The 22,323-nt window shown below is 47.2% G+C and overlaps 1 protein-coding gene across 1 annotated transcript in view; it reads left to right on the top strand.

Annotated features, from left to right (window-relative positions):
* Positions 1-6,506: 6,506 nt before the first annotated feature.
* RFX4 (regulatory factor X4) overlaps positions 6,507-22,323 on the top strand; it is a 109,099-nt gene continuing 93,282 nt past the window's right edge. The window contains exons 1-2 of the mRNA XM_047066406.1: positions 6,507-6,643; positions 12,915-13,038. Of these exons, the coding sequence (XP_046922362.1) occupies positions 6,507-6,643; positions 12,915-13,038 (261 nt within the window). The remainder of the gene's footprint in view (positions 6,644-12,914; positions 13,039-22,323) is intronic.

Consider the following 22,323-nt stretch of genomic DNA (forward strand, 5'->3'; position numbering starts at 1 on the left):
CAGCCTCCTCCATGCCAGGCACTTCCTGTAGGTGCCCTGAATTCTCACAATTCTCTGAAGTTGGTATCATTTATGCCCATTTCACAGATGAGGAAAATAAAGCTTAGACAGTTAAATCATTTGCCTGAATATACACAGGGCCACGAAGGGGCACAGGCTGGGTCTCTTTAACTGCAAAGCCCCTGCTTTGGAAGAAAGGATGGGGTGGAGAAGAGAGGACAAATGAGAAAAGAGAGCAGATGGGCTTTAAGGAGCAAATCACATTAGATTCTCCTGACTAATCCATGCACAGGTGAGAGGAAGACTGCATCGGGAGAAAGCATTCAGGAGCGTAACTCAATCTTTTCTAACAAGAGTCTCCACAGTCAGCTTGCTTGGCTGCAAGGACAGCAAAGGTTATTTTCAAGAGCTTGATTTCCAGACTTTGGCTTGTTTCCATCATTTTTTCCCTGTCTTCTTTTTCTCATTGCATTTGCTGCTTTTCGTTTTCTTTAAAATTCTACTCTATTTCCCTGGTCAAACCTGTGCCTGCACCCTTCCTCCCCCAAATCATGGCCACACAAATTCCCATAATGCCAGGACATCTAATGAGGTATCAATATAAAGGACTTTGGGCATGAGAATTTCTAGAAATGCAAGGAATTGGCAGACACACTGACTTTAAAAACCTGAGCACATTGCACATTTCAGAATAAAAAATTTGAGAGTGAGTAGAAGAAAATCACCTTGTTCATTCCTAATTTTCTGTGATTCTCTGATATCTGCCTGGCAACAGTGAGTCTGCGGACAGTGCAGCGTCTTAAATCAGACTGCCAGAAATTAACTCCCAGCTGGGTAGCCTTGGGTGCAGTCCTTAACCTCTCTGTGCCTCAGTCTCCTCACCTGTAAAATGGGAATAGTAGTGGTATCAAACTCCTAGGGGTAGTCGCCAAGAAGAAACTGAGTTAGTACAAAGAAAGCGCTTGAAGCATCTGACGTAGAGCCAGCGCTCAGCACACCCTCCCTTCTGGGTCCCCCAGGGCATCCTGGAGCAGGCCTTCCCTCCTTCCTGATGTATGCAGTCAGTTCACCCCTACTGTACCTAAATCTGTACAGAATGTCCTTTTCTACATAGTGTCACATAGATCATTCCAAAAGACATTTCATTTTCCAATTCACAGAGTCAGGCAGGGGATTTTTTTTTTAAATAAATTTGCTTTCAAGGCCAAATCAGATTCAAGAATTTATAAATTTTTGTTTTATTATTATCAAAAGACATCAAGTTGTTCAAAGAACATCAGATGGTCCTCCAATTCCCTTTATATGTATGAGATAGAATTTCAGTCACTAATTGAAGAAATGTTGGCTGTGCACCTACTATTGCTACACCCTGTTCTAGGCTCTGAGAGTGCAACGGTGAGTAATATAGACCAGGAATGATGAGGGGGAAAGTTTTGTGATATAAAAGTATCATATTAATGATAAATAAATAAACAAGGAATGCATTAGATACTGACAAGTGCTGTGCCTAGAGTTAGAACTGGCTGACAGGGTAGTGTCTGAGAGGATTTTTTAGGTTGAGTGGTGTGGGAAAGCTTCCTGGAGGAGGTGACATTTAAGTACACATTTGTATGACAAGAAGTCCACAACATGACAATGTGAAAATCAGGGGCAAGGAACATTCTAGGCAGAGGGAACAGTTTCTTAAAAGGCTGTACTAATGTAGGTTGGGCTTTCCCAGAGGCAGACTGAGCAGAGATGGGTGTGCAGGTGGTTTATTCGGGCATGCATCCAATATTGACACATGGGGGTGTGAGGGACACTGGGAGAGGCAGAGAGGGTGTCAGGCTGACAGGAGGCTGCAGTAGAGTCCTCAGCAATCCTGTGGGGAGTTCTGAGGCTGGGCTGGCCCTTCAGAGAGACCAGAGTCCAGGCATTGGGTCCAGGCCTTTATCCCCTACCTTGCCCACCATTGAATATTGGCTCCCCCCTGAAGGGGGGTGAAGCTTTGGGCAAGGCAGTTCCCTTCACATTCTGCTGAGGACAACTCCTCAGGAAGGATTCAGCCTCAGCAAGCAGCCCCCCAGCAGAGGAGAAGGACACCTCGGTCCTCATCCGCTGCTCCCTCCAGGGTGGGAGGCAGGCTGAGTTTGTTGGAGGAACTACAGAAGGTGGCCAGTGTGGGGCACAGCGAGTGAGAGGAGAAGGATACCGATGTGGTGGGAGAGGGAGGCAGGGGAGAGGGTCTGTAAACAGCAGGGAAGAAGAAGGAGGACATTTCTCTTAAGTAAAACAGTCACGCTTAAATTCATGGTGGAGGACATGTGACCTCCTATATAAACTTCCACACGAGTAAAGTTTTTAGAATGTAGTTTCAGTGTAAATACTTTGTCTCTCAAAAGGAACACGGCCCCCCACGCCCCCCCCCAACCATTTTGCAAGGGAAAGTGAGGTCAGTTATACCATGTTCCCCTTGTGCTCTGGTCGCCAGCGAGTTCAGATGTTTATGCACTTTTCCATCTCTTTTGTTTGATTGTCTTCTTTTTCCTTTGTTAGCTTTTTAGAAAAAGGCAAGATATGAATACATTCAATAAGCCCTTACTTTGTTTTTATTTTATTTTATTAATACAAGTGATAGGTTTCCTCACTTGAAAACTGAAACATCCTAGATAAGGCTGTTGTCCGTTCTTTGTTGTTGTTCGGGGCTCATCCAGAGCGACCCTCTGGCCAGTGGGAAGTGTGTGTGTGTGTGTGTGTGTGTGTGTGTGTGTGTGTGTGTTTACAGTGTCTTGCCTATGCTTTTATAAGCATGTGTGTCAACAGAAGTTTCTGACTTGTAGATTTTTTAATTTCGGATTTTCTCCTTTCCAAGAGGAATGCAGACATATCACACTAAGGATACTGTCCTACAACCTGCTGCACTGCGTTGACCCACAACTTGCCCTTTCCTCACTGGAATGTCCCGAAGCCATACCCACGTTAGTCCATAGAGCACAGCCGCATTTTAGCTGCTGCGCACGATTCCACATATGACAAGGGCAGATCGATTTCACCACTTTCCTCCTGCTGGCCGTTTACGTCGTGTCCAAATCTCATCTCCGCCCTTACAGACAGGGCCGCAGAGAGCATCTTCATATGTCCCCTTGCACACCTGTTGGAGTGTTCTCTGTGTTGGCGTCGAGAAGGAGAGCTGGGTACCCGGAAAATATTAATGGGACTGATATTTGCCCCCTCAAATGGCGTTGCCATTTTGTATCTTCACCCACAGTATAAGATACTTAAAAAAAAAAAAAAGGAACCTAGCTCCACACCATGGCATCTCATTCTCTGAGACATGTGCATCCTTCGTGCTGTCTGCTCTCTGCAACGGCAGCGTGCAGGCCCTCAGGACGGAGGTGTGTAGGCCCAGGAAAGGACATTGGTCTCCCGACAATGCCGAGCTCTCCTGGGACACTTGGTTTGTTTTGGGAATTGGGTTAGGGGCTATTTGCTCCTCCACCTGCTCCCTCCTCGCCACGAGCACCCTCCCCATCGCCCCAGAGACCATCTCCACTCCAAGAACAAACAATACAGTGCCCAAGCAGCCTAAAATAATTGGGGCCACGTGATCTGGAGGCAGTTCCCAGCAGAAAACAGGCAAATATTGTCAAATGCCTTCTGCCAAACACTTTCCAGCATCCTCGGTCACGAGGGTTAGTAAAGCCCAAGCCGCTGGGGACGGGGAGCGCTGCTGGAATCCTGGCCACACAATAACCTCTATTCACGCAGAGGATTTTGGAATGGTAAGCGGCCTGTTCTACCATCCTGGCCTGCTTGCTGCCAGCCCATGTCCCCCTCCAGAGCCCTACCCTCTCACACACCTCCCTTGTCGCCTGTGTCACTTCTGGCTCCCTGTGCACCAGTCAGGGCAGAGGCATCTCCCCTTTCAGCAGTTTATGGGGTGCAGGGGGAGGCCCTTCCCCAAAGGAAGAGGGTAGAAGACCAAATCATCTCTTTCTTGGGGGGGTGTTTTTTTTCTTTCTTTCAAAAAAATTAAAAAGAGGTCTTGGGTGATTGATGGCCTTTCAATCCTTCAAATTAATATAAAACAAAGGAAATTTCACGTTTCTCTTTAGAATGTTCTTGGAGGCCGCAGGTAGAAAGCTGGACTGGGTACTGTTCCAAAGAAGTTTGTTGAAGTTTCGGACCAGGTCACCGCTCCTAGACCAGAGTCACAGAGTAACCAGTACCCGATGTTCGGTACCCATCTCTGACTTGATCCTTTATTCAACAGTGACAGAACATTATTCGCTTCCATAATATTAGTTAGGCCATCTTGTTCCAGAAAGGGAGGCTGAACATTTTTAGCACTGAAAACAGCCGGAGATGTCCGATAATGCCTGTAGGTGTGACCGGTGCCCTGCTAGAAACCCTCTACCGCAGAGGCAGAAAGGTAACTAAGCAGGACAGTGTGAAGGGCATGTCTCAGACAAGGAGATGCTAGGGTGTGGAGCTATGATCCTTTTTTTTTTTTTTTAAAGTATCTTGTGCCGTGGTTAAGGTGTAATTCTAAGGTCTAACGGTAAAGCCGCTTGAGTGGGCAATTTTGTAGTCCCACTAACATTTCGCCGTGAACACCCAGAACTTCTTCACACCATTATGGAGAACACTCCCACAGGTGTGCAAGGGGGGCTTATGAAGATGTTCTTTGCAGCCTTCTTTGTAATGGTGAAGTAGAACTGAGTAGAGGCAGGGAAGGGATGGAAAGAGAATGTTGAGGGGGATGGTTTATGATAGAGAATGGTACCCAAATCACCTCAGCTGTCATTGGTGGCCACCGGAGCTCTGGGCTGCCTACCCCTGGCCCAGCCATGACAGAAAGAAGCATTGGCAACAGTTGAACTTGTGACACTGTGCTATTATATAGTGTCTAGTTTTTGTCAAAAAAAAAAAAAGCGGAGGGGGGGGAGGGGGGGGGAGGGGGGGGGCGACTTTAACCAAACACTGAGCATAGGGATTCTTGAACCTGGCTAATTCCAGGCCTTTCTGGAATACCAACCCAGTAGCTCATGGGCCAAACACAGGATATGGATTAGAGGACTCCAGGTTCTGGATTGGATGATGATTCCATCATCAGAGTGGCAGCACTAAATCCCCGATTCAGCCCATCACTCTGCATCAGCCAAACCTACAGGTTAACCAGATGCCAGTGGCAAACCAGGCTTGTGCCTGGCTGGAGACTTCACCAGCCAAGCTCTTCTGCTGCTCATGAAAACCCTGTCGAGTTGGCAGGACTGTTACCCCTATTTAAAGAAGAAGAAACCAAGGCAGGCAACTGAACACAACAGAGGGTCACAGTCTCACTCCACCCGAGGGGGGGATTGCCTGATTCCCAAGAAGGCCCTCAAAGGGGAGAGAGAGCCAGCCGAGGCCCTGGGAGAAATACCAGATCCATCTGAACATGTGTTTCTGGTTGGTTTGTCTACCTAGCAGCAAGTCGTAGGCTTAAGTGCTGTTTAAAGAAAAATGGATCGGTTTTGTTTCTTTGCTTGTTTTGGCTTTTTATAGATTCAGCCTCAGACCTAGCCAGAGCCAATGCCCACCATTTTGTTCATGTTTCTTGTCCAGTGAAGTCCTCTCCTTGGTTCCCATTTTCTTCTGATCAATTGTCAGCTTCCTAAAGGCAATGGCAGGGATTGCGTGTTGTTGCTCACTGCTGTATTCTAGAGTGCCTGGCACACAGTAGGTGCTCAGTAAATGTGTGCCGGCTCACTGACCAAAGGAATGTCAGTCCATAGCACACAGTGAGAGCTTTAGGAGCCTCGTACCTGAGTTCATACTCCATACCTGGCTTTTCCCAGGAGAGTGGCTTTGGGCAGTCACTTTGCCTGGCCCTCCCTTTCTTCCTCCATGTCATGGAGATGATGTTACCCATCTTGTGTGAGTAGTGATAGCAAATGTGAATATCCCTGGCACAGAAAATATAAAGCAAATATGTTCATATTAATTGGGGGTTTTTCCTTAATCACCCAGGTCTTAAGGTTAAAAACAAAAAGTGCTTTTCTGATCTGTGCAAACGTCTGTGTAAAAGTCCGCTTTCCTTCCCACCTCCTTCTCTCTTCCTTCTGCAGGGTTGACTGACGGTGTTCAGGGCACAGTAGTAGGAACTGTGCTAACATAAATAGGGATGCTGTTTGGTCCCTGCCTTCAAAGGACTCTCAGTCTAAGATGTAAAGTGTTACCAGAATATTCCACAGTAACCTAGAATAATTCTGACAGGTGCCCCTTATCCAGCGTCCCCCTCTGCCACCTAGAGGGCTGTGGGTTGTGCGTGGATTCTTGTTAATCCCCTCAGCGGCCTTGGGAGATGGGTATTAGTATCCTTTGCATCATGTTACTGATGAAAGAGACAAGGATCTGAGGGTTCAAGCAACACACCTGAGCCTGTGGTGCCTTGCAAGTGGTGTGGGCAGGATTTAACCTCAGCGTCCCCTGCCTCTGAACCCAGTGCTGCTTCTCAGTGAGGGCAGTTGGAGCCGCAGACAGATATGAAGGGCTGTGGAAACTCCCAGGAAGTGATGAGAGCTTTGGGGGCAGAGGCTGCGCTTCCTGTCAAGACTTTCTCCTCCACAGATGCAACTCCGTGCCTGGCGGATGCCCATCGCAACACTCTGCATGTTATCGGGTGAATGAATCCATGAATCTGGCAAGGATGAGGAACCGACTAAGAGGCCATGAGCAGATGGGGCTGGGTGGGAATTAAACATAGTTGTCAGGGAGAGAAATTTGAGCTGAGCCTAGAGGGGCTCACCTCTCGTGGTGGAATGCCCTGGAACATACGGGGTGGGGAGCATGTGCAAGATCAACAGTCCTTTGGCTGGGGAGAAGTGTATGTGCAGAGCAGTGGGTCGAGAGAAGCCTGGAGAAGTAGTCAGGGGTCATATGGTGGGGCCGTACATGCCAAGGGAGGGAATTAGAACTTCTCCACAGAGGCAGAGGGGAGTAACTGATGGGTTTAGATTACTGTCTGGCCTCTGCTTAGCAAGTTTGTTTTCACGTATTTTTCAGTCTCTGGGTCAACCTGAGTAATAAGTTACTATGTCCTGCAAGGCTTTTAAAAGTCCTGCTGTCTGATCTTCTGGTAAAATAGAAGAGAAAGTTTCTGTTGTAGACATGTCCGCAAAGACCCGGGTAGTGGAGACTCTGAACTGAAATCTCACACGTACAGAGAAGAGAACAGGTTTCAAAGGAGAGCAGCAGGAACAATTATGCTGGGTGCTGAAACATTTGGTCTTCATTGTCAAGTGCTGATACGGAGCTTCCTCCCCTGCCCTGGGTTGCTGCGGCCAAAGCCTCATGAGGAGATCTTTTTCAAAATGTATACCGCAGATAATGACTCCTGTTGGCTAGTAGACTGAGTTCATTATCTCCCCATAATAGGTTAGGTTCAATTCAAATATGATCAAGTTATTAAATAGAAGATCAGAAAAGTGGAAGAAGTGGGGAATTTTTTGGTGATCATTAAAAATATCCAGGTATAATGGAGTATTGTTCACCATGTCAGACTAATGATGTCCTCTACAAGTGAGGAGAAGGGGAAATTTCATCAGATATGAAGAGAAATAATTAACTGCCTTTCTTTCTGCCATGCCTTGGTCAGCGAAGCAGACATTCCAATTAGCAACTTCAGTACACGCACGGACCCTCTGGATTTTGTAAGGAGGTTTGGGGAAAGGTATCATGACGCTCTTTCTGCGGAAACTCATCAAGCATCAAAGTTGCCCTTAATGCCAGTTACATCTATTCATTTGTAGAGCTTATTAAAATGCTTCATAGTCATAAGCCACCTAGATACCTTGAGGCGAAGAAGCTCTGGGAAGAGGAACAAAATGTGGGTAGCATTGTAGTTATTTAGAAGGCTCTGGCCTTTGGCAGGTAACTGCTTAATTAATTCAGCCTGTGTGAACTGTGACTTACACTCATCTGGATTCAGATAGTTTGTTGCTGCTATGGGTTCATTTAATGGGATGTATTTTAACCCTGGTCTTCTATTTTAATGCTGATCCCTTGGCCGTACTTAGTGAGCGAGCAAGCCACAAGAATATCAAATATAAACTCAGGCACGGGGGGTGGGGGGCTTAAGCAAAATAGCTAGTGGTAAGGGGGAGCCAGGAACCCACCCGGGAGACTGTGCTGACACCACATTATCACCACCCTCCATTACTCCCTTGCAGTTCTGAACCATGAGGAATGGCGCCTCCGGTCATCCTTCAGTCCAGTGAGGAACCTGAGAGCTTGCCTTGGTTGGTGCCATCCATCTCACATCTGGCAGCATAAGAACCACACGCACTGAGTGTTATCCCTGCCCCCACGGCCACCCCTCCAGTTTACACCCCATCACTTTTTGCCTGAAGTCTTGTAGTAGCCCCTAACTGGTCTCGTTTGTTCATTCATTTGTTCAACAGATACGAGTTAGTCGCCATGTGCCAGGCCTCACTAGTCAGCCTTGTCCTCCTACAGTAGAGGTGCCAGGATGACCTGCCAAAGAGTGAATCTGATCATGCTGCAACCATGCCTAAGAAAACTTAACTGGCCCCCTAGGGGTGCCTGAGTGGCTCAGTCGGTTAAGTGTCCCACTCTTGGTTTCGGTTCAGGTCGTGGTCTCATGGTTCATGGGTTCAAGCCCCATGCTGACAGTGAGGAGCCTGCTTGGGATTCTCTCTCTCCCTCTCTCTCTGCCCTTCCCCCACTCTCTGTCTCTGTCTGTCTCTCAAAATACAGAAATAAACTCAAAAAAAAAAAAAAAAAGAAAAAGAAAAATGGCCCTCTATCATTTTAAAGGGTCATATGCCTTTTGTAAGATGAACTCTGAATGGCTTGAAATGCATGTATATTGAATGTACCTATGGATTTTTCTGGCCAAAGTTAATTTTAGGAAATGATTAGCAAGGATAAGCAAAAAGGGATACTTCTCCTCACCACAGCTTGTCCTGCACAAAGTTGCAGCCATCCAAGGTGTGTGTGTGTGTGTGTTAGACTGGAAAATGTTCTACCATAGTCTACAGAGTTGAAATCAAAGCTTTGAAAAGAAATTGCTTTTTTTTTTTTAAAGTTTATTTATTCATTTATTGGAGCAGGGAGGGGAGGAGAAAGGAAGACAGAGAATCCCAAGCAGGCTCCACACTGTCAGCGTGGAGCCCAGTGTGGGGCTCGAACCCATGAACTGTGAGATCATGACCTGAGCGGAAGTCGAGAGTCGGATGCTTAACCGACTGAGCCACCCAGGTGCCCCTGAGAGGAAATTGCTTAATGGGACTCTCAGTAGTCTAAGATGAAACCAAGGAAACTTGGATGTTTTTTGTTTTTATTGTTATATTCGTTTACAATCAATCCGTTGTTGGCTAATAGAACATAGTAAGCTTTAAATTCATATTAGTGACTGTTGTTATTGATGACATTATTATTATTTCTACAGCATCCCAGAAACACTCTGGTCTTCCTGCCTCTGAGTCTTTATTTTTTCAGTTCACTGAGTACTGCTCCATCGCCTCCCGTAAATGACATTTCTGCAGTAATTCTTGAACTCCGAGGGTTGCCAAACTTCTATTCCAGGCCATATTCTCTTGGGGACATTGGAAGATTCTCCATACCCCCTCCCCCTTTGTTTTTTTAAAGGCTCCTTTGCAAGCCCTTTCTCCACTCAGACCATTGTCTCCATCATCCAAAGCACATTGTCTCTCACCCTTGCTGTTCTCCATTGCCTAGAATCCCCTCCATCTACCACAGCAGGACACTGTAGTGGGTTAGAGGAAGACTCTCCCATTTACTGCCTGCGCGACCGTGGGCACATGAGTTCCACTCTCTGAGCCATATAAACCTACCACACAAGGTAGGCTTTATACCCATGTATCCAGTTTCCTCATTGGACACATGGGTATAAAACCTACCTTATAGGGTTATTGTGAGGATGGAAAGAGATACCAGATACCCAGTGCCTGGCACCTGGGAAAAGAGCAACTGATGCTAGCTGTCACAAAATTCAAATCCCAGTTCATCCATGAAACCTTAATTACATCTTCTCATCTACACAGGAATCTCTCTGTTCTCCCACCTTTGACTGCTCTTATAGTAGTTAATTTTTCATATTTTGATGCATTATTATTCTTCCCAGATAGACTGCAAAGTGAACCAGGGCATAGGTCATGCCTTATGTCAACACAAGAGGCTACAGGAGCCAGACAAGGAACAGAAAATAGATTGGTGTCAGAAAAGTAGGGAGGAGTGAGGACTCTGGCCAACTCGAGGGCACACCTACCTCTGGCCAATTATTGTCATGCGGGAATATGGGCCCAGCATTGCCAGATCTCAGCCTTTTCACAAGAAGCCAGATTCTTAGGGGAAATGTCCTGAATTTTAAAAGCCAGGCCAACAATATTGAGGCCACGCAAAGCATGTCTGTGAGACCCCAGTTTGTGAAAGCTGCCGTATTTGGATGGTCCATACAAGTTTGTATGTAAACTGGTCATGTGGACCTCTGAACTCACTTTTATAGAGAAACAGTGCTGTGAATGGCAGTTAGGGGTCCAGGCTAAGCTAGAAGGCTGATTCCCATTTCCAGACCTGAAGCTTAGGACAGTCCCAAGAAATCTCATCTCTATGTGAAAGCATTTTCCCACGGGGAGCCACATCTAGTGTTTGTTCTAATTTCCGATGTCAGGGACATGTATACTAGAATGTAAGCCCTTTCAGGCCAGGGCCTTTGTTTTGCTCTCTGCTGTTTCCTTAATGTTGAGAGCAGTGCCTGGAACTCAATAAATATTTGTTGAATTTTAAATTTTTTTTTCAACGTTTATTTATTTTTTGGGACAGAGAGAGACAGAGCATGAATGGGGGAGGGGCAGAGAGAGAGAGAGACACAGAATTGGAAACAGGCTCCAGGCTCTGAGCCATCAGCCCAGAGCCTGACGCGGGGCTCGAACTCACGGACCGCAAGATCGTGACCTGGCTGAAGTCGGACGCTTAACCGACTGCGCCACCCAGGCGCCCCAATATTGTTGAATTTTAAAGATTACCTGTATCTCTATCCATCTGCCCACCATTTAATCTATTCCCTACATGCAAACAAGGACTATCTTGCTCACCAAGTGCTCCCCAGCACTTGGCAGGTGGTAGGATATCAATAAGTATTTGTTGAATGAATATATAACTGCAACGATGCATCCACCAGACACTTAATTGAGCACCTGCTGTGTGCCAAGGAATATGTTGGCCTTCAAGGATGCAGGAGTGACTCAGATACCATGCCAACCTCAAGGAATTAGGTCACCCAGAAAGGATTGCATAAACGGTTTCCCGGAACACTTCTAAAAATGATCAAGAGTTACTCAGTGCTCCCCTTCCCAGAAGAAGGGGGACTAGGTGAGGTGATGAGACCACTCAGCACCAGGCTTCTTCATTTATCTGGGCGTGCCTAGGGTCATATTCATTGGTAGGGTTTGGATGTGAAATGATTGAATTGATTTTCTTTCAACCACATGCTGGAATGAGCACAGTGAGCACTGCCCTTTCAAGTGGCCACCTCAGGAGGCCGTGTCCTCATTCTGCTTCACAGTCACGGCAGGACTGGACCACTTCTTTGGCAAGTGCCCCTGAGAAGTTAGAAGCCATCTGAGGATATTTATTTCACTGCTCTAGAATCTTGCCTTATTTTTGTCTCTGCCCCCACTCCCCACCCCACAACAAATGTTTGAGATGAAAGGGCTATTCCAGTCACTTTATTCCTCAAACTTGGTTCCAAATGACTTTGGGTCGTTTCCAAAAATCCAGTTTGTGATCCAAAGAGAAATATCTTCTGTTCGTGAGTTAATTGAACAGTGTGTGCCCCAGGCTCTGAAAGCAGCAGACCCAAAGAGACGTCCCCAAGTTGTCATGTGCCCTGGCAGTTCTGCTGGAAGAAGTGTTCTTAAACCTTTCAACGTGTCTATGAAAAAGGGGGCAGGATTCTTTTTGATGCCTACACTCTGGTGTTTAGGTGAAAGAGGGGAAAATAGGATAAACTGTATCTAGTTTATTTTTATATCCCAAGATCTAGCACCCATTCAGGACATATGGGCACCCAAAGATGTTTTAAGGAGAGGATAGGTGTATGATGGTGAGGTCCAACACCTACTAAGTGTTTATCGTGTGCCAGGCACCATGCCTGCACATGTCACACGTTCGACTGTCACAACAGCTTATGAGGCGATCACAGCCAGCGCCTCCAAAAGGAAACCCTACCTAAGGGTAAATAACTTGCTCAAGGTCACCAAGCCAGCAAGTGACAACACTGGGGTTTGAATCCCCATGGAAAGTCCCTACCCTAGACCCTTAAACTAGGGTCATTACGAAGGTGATGGGTATAGAATCGTAATTCCAGCACAGCAGAGGCGATCCTGAAGAAACCAGAGGGTTCGGCTCCCGCTGTGATCCTAAAACATTCCTTCAGTCAGTGGATTACTGGCTGTCCCACTGTCTGGTTTCTCCTTGGGTGTTTGTTTTCCCACGGCTATCCCACCGCACTGCTCTTGTTAGCAAAGATGCTCCGACACTGGGACACCTGTTAGAAATGGCTACACGAGTGAGTGTGTGGTTCGAAGCTCGACTGACTGGGGCACCTACAGGATCCTATATATCACTTTGGGAGTTTGGGGGAACCTGATCCACCCAGACCAATGGCAGCATGGAAGAGAGGGACTGGGAATTTGAGCTGAAAGTGATCCGAGGTCACACAGCCACGGGGGCTAGAAGTCCGATCCTGCCGACCTACCAACTTCACGCGTGACCATGTGGCTTTGTCCTCCTGGGCTTCAGTTTCCCCATCTGTAGGAACACTTCTCTTCAAGTCCTCCTCTGGAGGAGAGCTAGAAAGACCATGCCCTTCTTGCTTGAGGCTTGCTCATTGGGCATTCATTCCACAGGCTGGAGGAGAACTATGAGATCGCGGAGGGGGTCTGCATCCCTCGCAGCGCCCTCTACATGCATTACCTGGACTTCTGCGAGAAGAATGACACCCAGCCTGTCAACGCGGCCAGCTTTGGAAAGGTGAGTCCAGCCTCCCCGGGCTTATTCCTATCCTTCCCCTCTTCCCAGTAATTTTTGCACTGTTCTTAATCATTTTGAACATCTTAATTGCTTTTTTTTAAAGTTGCTTTGGTAACTTAAATACTTTGGTAACTTTGCTATAATACTTTGCTGTAAAAAGTTCAAAGGCTTATTAGCAAGGTAATACCAAGCCCAATACCAAAACAAAGTAATACCGAAGTATGAAAACTTCCACACAATTCAGACAGGTCATGGAGTAAAAAGGGAACACCTAACTGGACTTTCCTCAGTACTCAATTTGCAGGAAGTGACTTCTTTCCTTCCGAGGGACAAATATTAGACTCCCAAGTGTGTTCCATGTCTGTCAGTGAGTCTGGGGCAGGCAAACTGCTTGCGTCTGTAATGTGAAAGCCTTGGAGAAGCTGGAAGATGGCCTTACATCATTAGCTTAGAGATCTGAGAATCCTCTGCTGGGAGTGGTCTTATTTGCAATATTACCGCAGGCTTGGCTGCTGTCTGTCTCATGACAAAAACATTTTCCACACTTAGGACTCTGTCCACAAAAACTCATTGTCACTGATCATTCACATTTAACAGGCCAAGGAAAGCTGTTGGAGCACTCTTTCTTTTTTTTAATGTTTATTTTTGAGAGAGAGAGAGAGAGAGAGCAGGGGAGGGGCAGAGAGAGGGAGACATAGAATCTGAAGGAGGCTCCAGGCTCTGAACTGTCAGCACAGAGCCCTATGCGGGGTTTGAACTCACAAACCGTGTGATCATGACCAAGCCAAAGTCGGACGCTTAACCAAGTGAGCCACCCAGGTGCCCCAGAGTACTTTAAATTTTTTTTTTTCAACATTTATTTATTTTTGGGACAGAGAGAGACAGAGCATGAACGGGGGAGGGGCAGAGAGAGAGGGAGACACAGAATCGGAAACAGGCTCCAGGCTCTGAGCCATCAGCCCAGAGCCCGACGCGGGGCTCGAACTCACGGACCGCGAGATCGTGACCTGGCTGAAGTCGGACGCTTAACCGACTGCGCCACCCAGGCGCCCCCCCAGAGTACTTTTAAAGACTGATCATTTGTCTATTTGATAGATAAAAATATGGAGTTTTACACCTGCAAAATACCCAATTTAATTTGAGACAATACATCCGAACTGTTTCTCCTTAGCTTCTTTTTCCTATGTATAGTTTTTTACTGCATCCACTAACAAAAAGATAGGCAGGCTGATTTGGCACCACTGTTCCTCACCAGTTTTCTGAGTGCGGGCATAACACGGACTGAACCGGCAAAAACAAGTCACTGTTTAAGTTTCGGGAATTCCCTTTTCCCAACAGATAAAATCATCAGCAGGAAAAAGAGAAAAGAGAGTAGTGTCAGGTCTGAGCCCACCCCCCTGGAGGGTTTAAAACTGAGTGGCTGGGAATTGGCTCCACTCAATAAATGGGAAGATGCTCCGTGGTGACGTAGGGAAGGGCATATGTTTTTGTGATGCATTAACCCTGTTTTTCATACGTGATAATAATTTTTTGTTTAAGTCAGTGGAGACACCACCTTTGCTGTTTCTTCCGTTTGTGTCTTCAGTCCATCAGTGTTGGCTGAGATGGGCTGCGTGGGCGGCACTGTGTTCTGGGGAAAACGAGAAGGGAATCCAGTATGGGTCCCGCTTGTGGAGAGGCTCACGGTCTAGGGAGGGAGTCGGTGAGCTCCTCAGCAGGTGGGAGACGGAAGAGCACACCCGGAATCCAGGGGATCCTGGAGCTTTGTCACACGTCTGGGGTCCTGGGACATTCACTCGCATCCACACTTCCTCATGGCGGCCACAGTGGAGAGTCCAGGATAGGGCCTCAGATGGAGGGACAGGTGGGGTGAACCAAGAGATCAAGAATCTAACTCTCCTGGACTAATCGCTTAACTTCTCTGAGCCTCAGGCCTCTCTGCTGTGAACTGGGAATCAACCCTCCCTTCCTCATGGGGATACTGCAGGATTCAAGGGAGATGATTGTCAGTGGATGATGTGTGGTATATGTGTGTCCCTGTCCGGGGCAGGCAAGTGGCTTGGCTTGGTAATGCAAAAGCCTTGGAGAAACCAGGAAATGAATCTTCAGGTACTATTCCCTCAGTCATCTGATAGGTCAGGTACAGTGACACCCACACGTGCCATTGCAGTTGTTGTTATGAATTTCCCCATGAGCTGTTTGTGCACAGATTCTGGGGTGGGGGAAAGACCATAAAAACACAAATCCTCGCCATATCTAGAAACTCCATTTTGCCCAAATAAGGACCTTTTCTTTCCTTTTTCTCACTTCTGTAACACTATCGTCAGCTCAGTGTTGACTTTGTGATCTAGGTAAAATCGATTTAACTCAGCCCCTCCTCTCCACTCCCTGGGTGTTAGCTTTCTCAGACCCACCTTGACCTGAGACTCTTTCTTCTGTCTACACCACTTCTCTCTACCTGTGCTGTTCAAGACGGTAGTGTGAGCCACATATGGTTGTTCAACTTAAACAGAATTAAAAATTCAGTTCCTCAGTCACATGAGCCATATTTCAGATGCTCACTGGCCACATGTCACTAGAGGCTGTCGTATTGGACAGTGCACATAGAACATTTCCATCATCACAGAAAGTATTCTTGGACGGCCCTGTTCTGAACCACCATGAGCCAAGGATGAAACTCAGAGTCCTCTTTGATTTGCACAAGACAGCCCGCAGAAAGCATTTGTGACCCCAGTAGACTGAAGTTTGAAGGAGGGATTTACATCCCGGACAGCATCTAATGGAACAGACATCCCCATTCCAGAATGCTCTCCCACCTCCATACCACACTGGAGGCTCCCTGGGCCTCCCCCTGCCAGTTCCCCACAGCCAGTCCCAGCCCCCTCTGCTCTGCCACCCCCCCCCTTTCCCCTTCTGCCACCTCCCACTGCTCAGCCCCCCTTCCTCCTCGGGACAACCTCCACCAGATCACCTCTGTTCTCTAATCCTTGGTCCTACTGACATCTATGTCCACGGGTCTTACTTTCAAAATATTGTTTCCAAATAATAACTTTTCTCTCTAAGAATTACAGTGCCAGCTGCTTCCAAAATAGTCATTAAAAAAAGGCATCCAAACTCAGTCCAAAAGCAATGACATACTCTAATGGTATTAAAAGCACAAATGCAAAAGTGCTTTGCAGGTACCTTGCCATTGATTTCAAATGCACTGGAAATTCGGGCTGTCCTTCCAGCCACAGAGGACAGAAGGAGCCCGCTGAGGGTTTCTACACTGAGCTTGTTGAACTGAAATCCCAGCCATGCTCGCCCTTCCTAAGGGCTCCCAGCTGCAGCTGCCATCCCCCCGGAGAGAAAGGGACTGGTTGTTCTGTGAAGCCTGGGTGTAATTGTGGGCAGCCTTCCTTTGAGCAGATCCATCCAAACTTGCTGCTATTCATCTATGAACTTTTAACTCTGCGTAGGCAAGGTTCAATATTTCAGCTTCATTTTTAGAGAAAAATTTGGTGATAGTCTTCCACCACGCCGCCGCCCCCGCCCCCCGCCATCCGGGCAACCCCCCACTCTCCTCCCCAGCTTGCAAATGGGCTGAGGTGAAACAGCATCAGCGGTGAGGCTCTCCGCCCCCTTCCCGTGTGGCCTGGTGGGGATACTGTCCTTGATAAAGCGAGTGGATGGCAGCAATGGTTTTGCTGCAGGGAAGAACTGAAAGAGATCCTCTTTCCAGCACTGCGGCCAAGCCCCATAAGCACTGGCTTCCCGTAAGCCCGTATTGACTTTGGGTCCCAGAATTGATTGAGGCATCACAGAGAATGCTGAAGCTTCAAGCTGTACTGGGCTTGTGCCTGCCTTTCTGTTGGCTAGGGTAACGAAAGGTCACCCCTTACCTCTAGACGGGAATAATCTCTCACAAATGACTCTAGGGATAAAATGAGACGCTGCTTAGGAGAGCATTTTTATTTTATTTTATTTTATTTTTTTCAACGTTTATTTATTTTTGGGACAGAGAGAGACAGAGCATGAACGGGGGAGGGGCAGAGAGAGAGGGAGACACAGAATCGGAAACAGGCTCCAGGCTCTGAGCCATCAGCCCAGAGCCCGACGCGGGGCTCGAACTCCCGGACCGCGAGATCGTGACCTGGCTGAAGTCGGACGCTTAACCGACTGCGCCACCCAGGCGCCCCAGGAGAGCATTTTTAACATTGTAAGGCATTCTACCAATGGAAGAAGCCACCGTTATCTAAAACTGGCCTCACTCCATCCTGTTTCCTCTGTTTCCTACCATGCTTTTTCTTTATAGCACTTATAACTGTCTGAACTGTTACATATGTGATATAACTAATATATTACATGTTATATGTATAATTATCTGTATGGCATCATTGCCTGTTATTCTACCTCAGTATATTACAGATAATATTCATATGACATAATATACATGTACATATATATGTTAACCATATATGTATGTATATGTATGTGTGTGTGTGTATATATATATATATATATATATATATACACATATATATATATCTGTTAGTTGCTTGTGTTTTATTTGCCTCCTTCTCTAGAATGGCAGCTCCATGAGGCCTTTTTTTTGTTCACTATGCATCCCTAACTCCCAGAATAGCGCCTGGCACATAATAGACCCTCAGATATTTATTGAAGATTGAATGACTTGTGTTATTGCTATTTGCCAAGGACGCTGAAATCATTTGATACACGTGAATGTGTTTAGCCTGTATGATGCCCATATGAAACAGGCATTGTATCAATTTTCCCTTACCCATTTGCTGGGCACGGATGAACTTGTCCAGGTACCAATGGAAACTGGTTGTATTTTCACTTACTTTGAAGGGCTACCTTCAAAGTCCTCTGCTCAGCTGTCCTGCTCTGCCCTCCGATGACATCACAGGGAAACCCCACAGCATCCCAACCATGTTCAGCCATCGTATTGGTGTTGGTTAGAAGATTAACTCATTTTCAGCTGTGAAAAAGTCCCACTCGGTCCAGTTTAAAACATGCATCTCACATGCAAGGCAGAGCCTCTCCCTTCCTGGGGCTCAGAATTTGCTCTGTCAAAGAGGGGCAGGGTGGGTGCTTCCTTCCTCCCTCTGTCTTCTGGCTTCTCCAGGGCTGGAGCAGAGGGGCATCAGAGGAGTGTGAAAGAAGGAAAGTCAGCGGGACTCATTTTGAGGGCTCTTCCCGCCAGCGCCCTCTGCTGGAATGGCCATCCATCCGGCTACAGCAATGAGTCCAATCATGGGTTGGGGGGAACCCCATGGATCTCCATCCACAATGGCTGAAGGGATGTGCTCTCCAGCTGACTTTCCACCACCCACCCCCAGGCTGCTCTTGCTCCTCCGCTGAGGATCCCCCATCCGGCTCCGTTCTAGTGTTGGAGGGTTTTAACCAGCTCACTGCATACCTGCTCTTACACCCTGATTCTTAGAGATGCCCAGATGAGCCCCCACAGATGTAACCGGTGTGTGGAACGGGACGAACTCAGCAGTGTACACACAGAAAGTGATTTTGCTCACGCTATGGCCCAGCCTCCTTCCCTGACCCCCGGTGGCTTCATGGCAGGCTTAATTGCTGTTTGATTCTTGATTATAAAAACAAGCCTCTTTTCAATAATGTAGGCTCTCTGTTAGACGTTGAAGTCTGGTCCAGGGCTCCAATCAAAACCTGCAGCCTCACATCCACTTGGAAACTCCTCCCAGACTCGCAGCTCAGCCCTGAGCACGGGTGGCCTGAGGACCTACAGAGGGGAAGTGGGGCATGTGGTCTGACCTCCTGCTCGTCCCTGACCTTTTCCTCCTGCTGCTGGTGCTTACAGGCTTGCCAGGTTGAGAAAAAAAAAAATACTTCCAAAATGGTAACCCCAGTTCTCTAGTAAAAAGCAGTAAAGTAAATTTTTAGAGAACAGTGAGTGGAACTGTAAATTGAAACAAAATCATGGGGATCAGAATTGGCCTACACGTGACATCATACCCAGCTAAATTGTCCAAGCTTATTTTTTTAATGTTTGTTTATTTTTGAGAGAGAGAGAGAGGGAGACAGAATCTGAAGCAGGCTCCAGGCTCTGAGCTGTCAGCACAGAGTGGGGCTTGAACTCACGAACTGCAAGATCATGACCTGACACTTAACTGCCTGAACCACCCAGGGACCCCTAGATTGCCCAAGCTTATTAATAGACCATTCTTTTTAACAGATGTTAGAGAGCTTTTTATAAAATTAATAAAAATAACAAACACCTAGGGCTTTCTATGACCTGGCACTCTTCTAAGCATTTTACATATATCTGCCTCCTCCAAACTACTCTATGAGGTAGGAACTTTTGTTATCCCCATTTTGTAGATGGGTGAACCGAGTCCCAGAGAGATAAGGTAATTTGCCCAAGGCCACACAGACAGTAAATGGATGTGAGCCTGGAAAGTCTGGCTCTAAGAGTGCGTGCACTTCAACTTATCTCAGTTTACCCAGGGCAAGTTATTTTGGGGGTAGGGTATGTATGTGGGGGGGGTGGCTGGAGGTAGGTGTATGTGGAGAACAAAATACTGGGCCTTTTGACCGTGGTGCGGTCATTAGCAACCACCTGGCACCTGTTAGATGATGGAATTTGGGACTGAAATCTCGGCCTGTCTCTCAGAGGCATGAGTGCTGGTATCACAGTTGAGAAATGCCCCTCAAATCTTTCCCCACCCAGGTGTTCTGGGCACTGTGAACCCTGCAGCCAGTATTTCCCATGCTGGTTCCCCCTCGACACTTGTGTTCCCCCACTTATTAGATACTCATTTATCTTGATCCCTTGTGGCCCCAGCTCTGTGCTGGCAGATGGGAAGTAGGGTGAAGAAGATAGTCTGTCCTCCAGGGGAGTGGGCTGCAGAAGGGACACGTGCCCATGGGAAACCACAGAACAAGATGGCAGATGTGCCCCTGAGCTGGAACACCCATGACTGGGGGGACAAAGGGAGGAGACTTCTGCCTCCTCAAGGGTGGGGGGTGACTGGTGGCCTGAGAATAAGGTCAATCTGGGAAGAGCCCCAGGGATTGGGGCTTCCTCTATCAAATGGGGAAGTCAGTCTACAAACATACGGGATCTTTTTACTGCATTAGTTGGAAATACTTTTCAGTTAGAAACTGGGATGGGCAGTGACGCTGATTCTGTGCCAAGCCCTCTGCACACACTATCTCGTGTAGTCCTCCCCCAGCCCTGTGAACTGGATGCTCGTTTTGTTCCCTTTGGACAAAGATGGCATGGCTGACTCCACGGCTACTGGAACCTTCTCTGGGAAGTTAATTCTGGGTGGAAATCAGAAGGTGGATCAGTTAGGAATTGTATTGTGGGGCTGTGGGTGAAAAATGCCCCTCTCCATCCCCAAACAGTGACTTAAATAAATGAGTGATTTTCCTTTTCTTCACATTAAATATAAAAGATGATAACCCAACACCGGCATAACAGCCCTTTAAGAGCATCGGGGACCTGGGCTCCTCCTCTTTCTATGCCCTACCATTTGTAGCGGATGGCTTCCAACTTCTGTATCACCTCATGGTCCAAAGTGGCTGCTGGACAACAAAGGCTTATATTCCAGGCCAGAAGGGGGAAAAGGGGGTAAGAAGAGACAGGTCAAAACTCCAGCCAAATCGGCTATCTTCAAGAGCCTTCCCAGAGCCCTGCCCAGTGATCTCCCCTACATCTCACTGGCTGCCCTTGGTTGTCAGGGAAGCAGGAAAATGTAGACCATCGCCTCCTGGAATAAAAAATTAGAGTTTGGTTAGCAAGGAGAAAGGGGTAAACAATGAACCATTTTATCCACATATGAGCATTTTAGAAATACGTGTATTCATTTTTTTTAAACATTGAGCTATAATTAACATATAACATTGCATTAGTTCTAGGTGTATGGCACAATGGTTTGATATATGTGTATAATGTGCAACAATCACCAGATAAGTTCAGTGAACATCTGTCACTACCCAGAGTTATAATTTTTTCTTTCTTGTGATGAGAACTTTTAAGATCTACTCTCTCAGCAGCTTTCTTTCTTTCTTTTTTTTTTTTTAAATGTTTATTTTTGAGACAGAGAGAGACAGAGCGTGAACGGGGGAGGGTCAGAGAGAGAGGGAGACACAGAATCAGAAGCAGGCTCCAGGCTCTGAGCTGTCAGCACAGAGCCCGACGCGGGGCTCGAACTCACAGACCGTGAGATCATGACCTGAGCCGAAGTCGGAAGCTCAACCGAGTGAGCCACCCAGGTGCCCCTCTCAGCAGCTTTCAAATGTACAGCACAGTATGAACTATGGTCACCATGCTGACAGGTGATGTCCTCAGGACATTTTTTTATCTCACAACTGGAAGTTTGGACCTTTTGACCCATTTCCCCCACATTGTCCCTGTGTGTCCTTTTATAAGTGTCACAACGATGAAATGGAACCCAGGATCCTGAAAACATGTATGGAATACTGTCAGGTTAGGAGCCCAGGAGAAGGACACAGGTGGCACAGAGTGATCACTTAAAGACAGTGGGCAGGTAACGTGATTTATAGTCAGCTCGTCAGCAAGAGGCTCTCGTGGATGGGCACTAGACGGTTAGGAGATAGTGCCATTTGAATATGTGGAGAGGCCATTTAGCCTCAAAACTGTGTGTCCCCTGAAGGCTTTGTTGATTTCCGGAACCCTCCGTTCCTTTGATTAAGTCTGTAAAAATGCAATTAGAACAGAGCGGGATGAGTCATTAATATATATCGGTTACTGACATATCAATATAAAGGAGTTTAATCTATTTCAGGGACTTGGAGATTGGTTGGTGAGACCCCATCATTTTTTAGCTGAGGGAATTGAAAGGAATTGAGTGGTTTTCCCCAGGTCACACGTGGAGTGGCGGGGCTGGATCTAAGGGGTGGGGGAACACGGGACGCCTGCTGCGGGGCAGGGAGACCAGGAAGCAGCAGGGAGACCAGAGAAGGGGAAGGTGGGGCGACAGATATATGAATTCAATGTATTTATATGCTGCCTTTTCCTCGTGAGGACTTGAGGTAATTGGCAGTTTGGGCTGTGGGTGGCTCCTCCTTGAATGCTTGGCTCCTTCCTCACTGCCGGCCATGCTCAAGCGATGCCAGAAAATGCCAAGTGTGTTCTGGGGACCAGTGCTTGGGGCAGCTGCGTATACCTGGGGTAGGAGCCAAAGATCCTTCTTGCTTGACGTGCCTGCCCTCTTCCTCGAGAGTCCTTCCATTCCCCTCACTGACCCCAAGTCACGTGCAGGGCCCTGCGGGGGTGCAGGAAGA

This window comes from Lynx rufus, unplaced genomic scaffold, assembly GCF_022079265.1.
Source record: "Lynx rufus isolate CCGP_SWC_20201006 ecotype Redwood Valley unplaced genomic scaffold, mLynRuf1.p SCAF_7, whole genome shotgun sequence".
Lineage (NCBI taxonomy): Eukaryota > Metazoa > Chordata > Mammalia > Carnivora > Felidae > Lynx > Lynx rufus.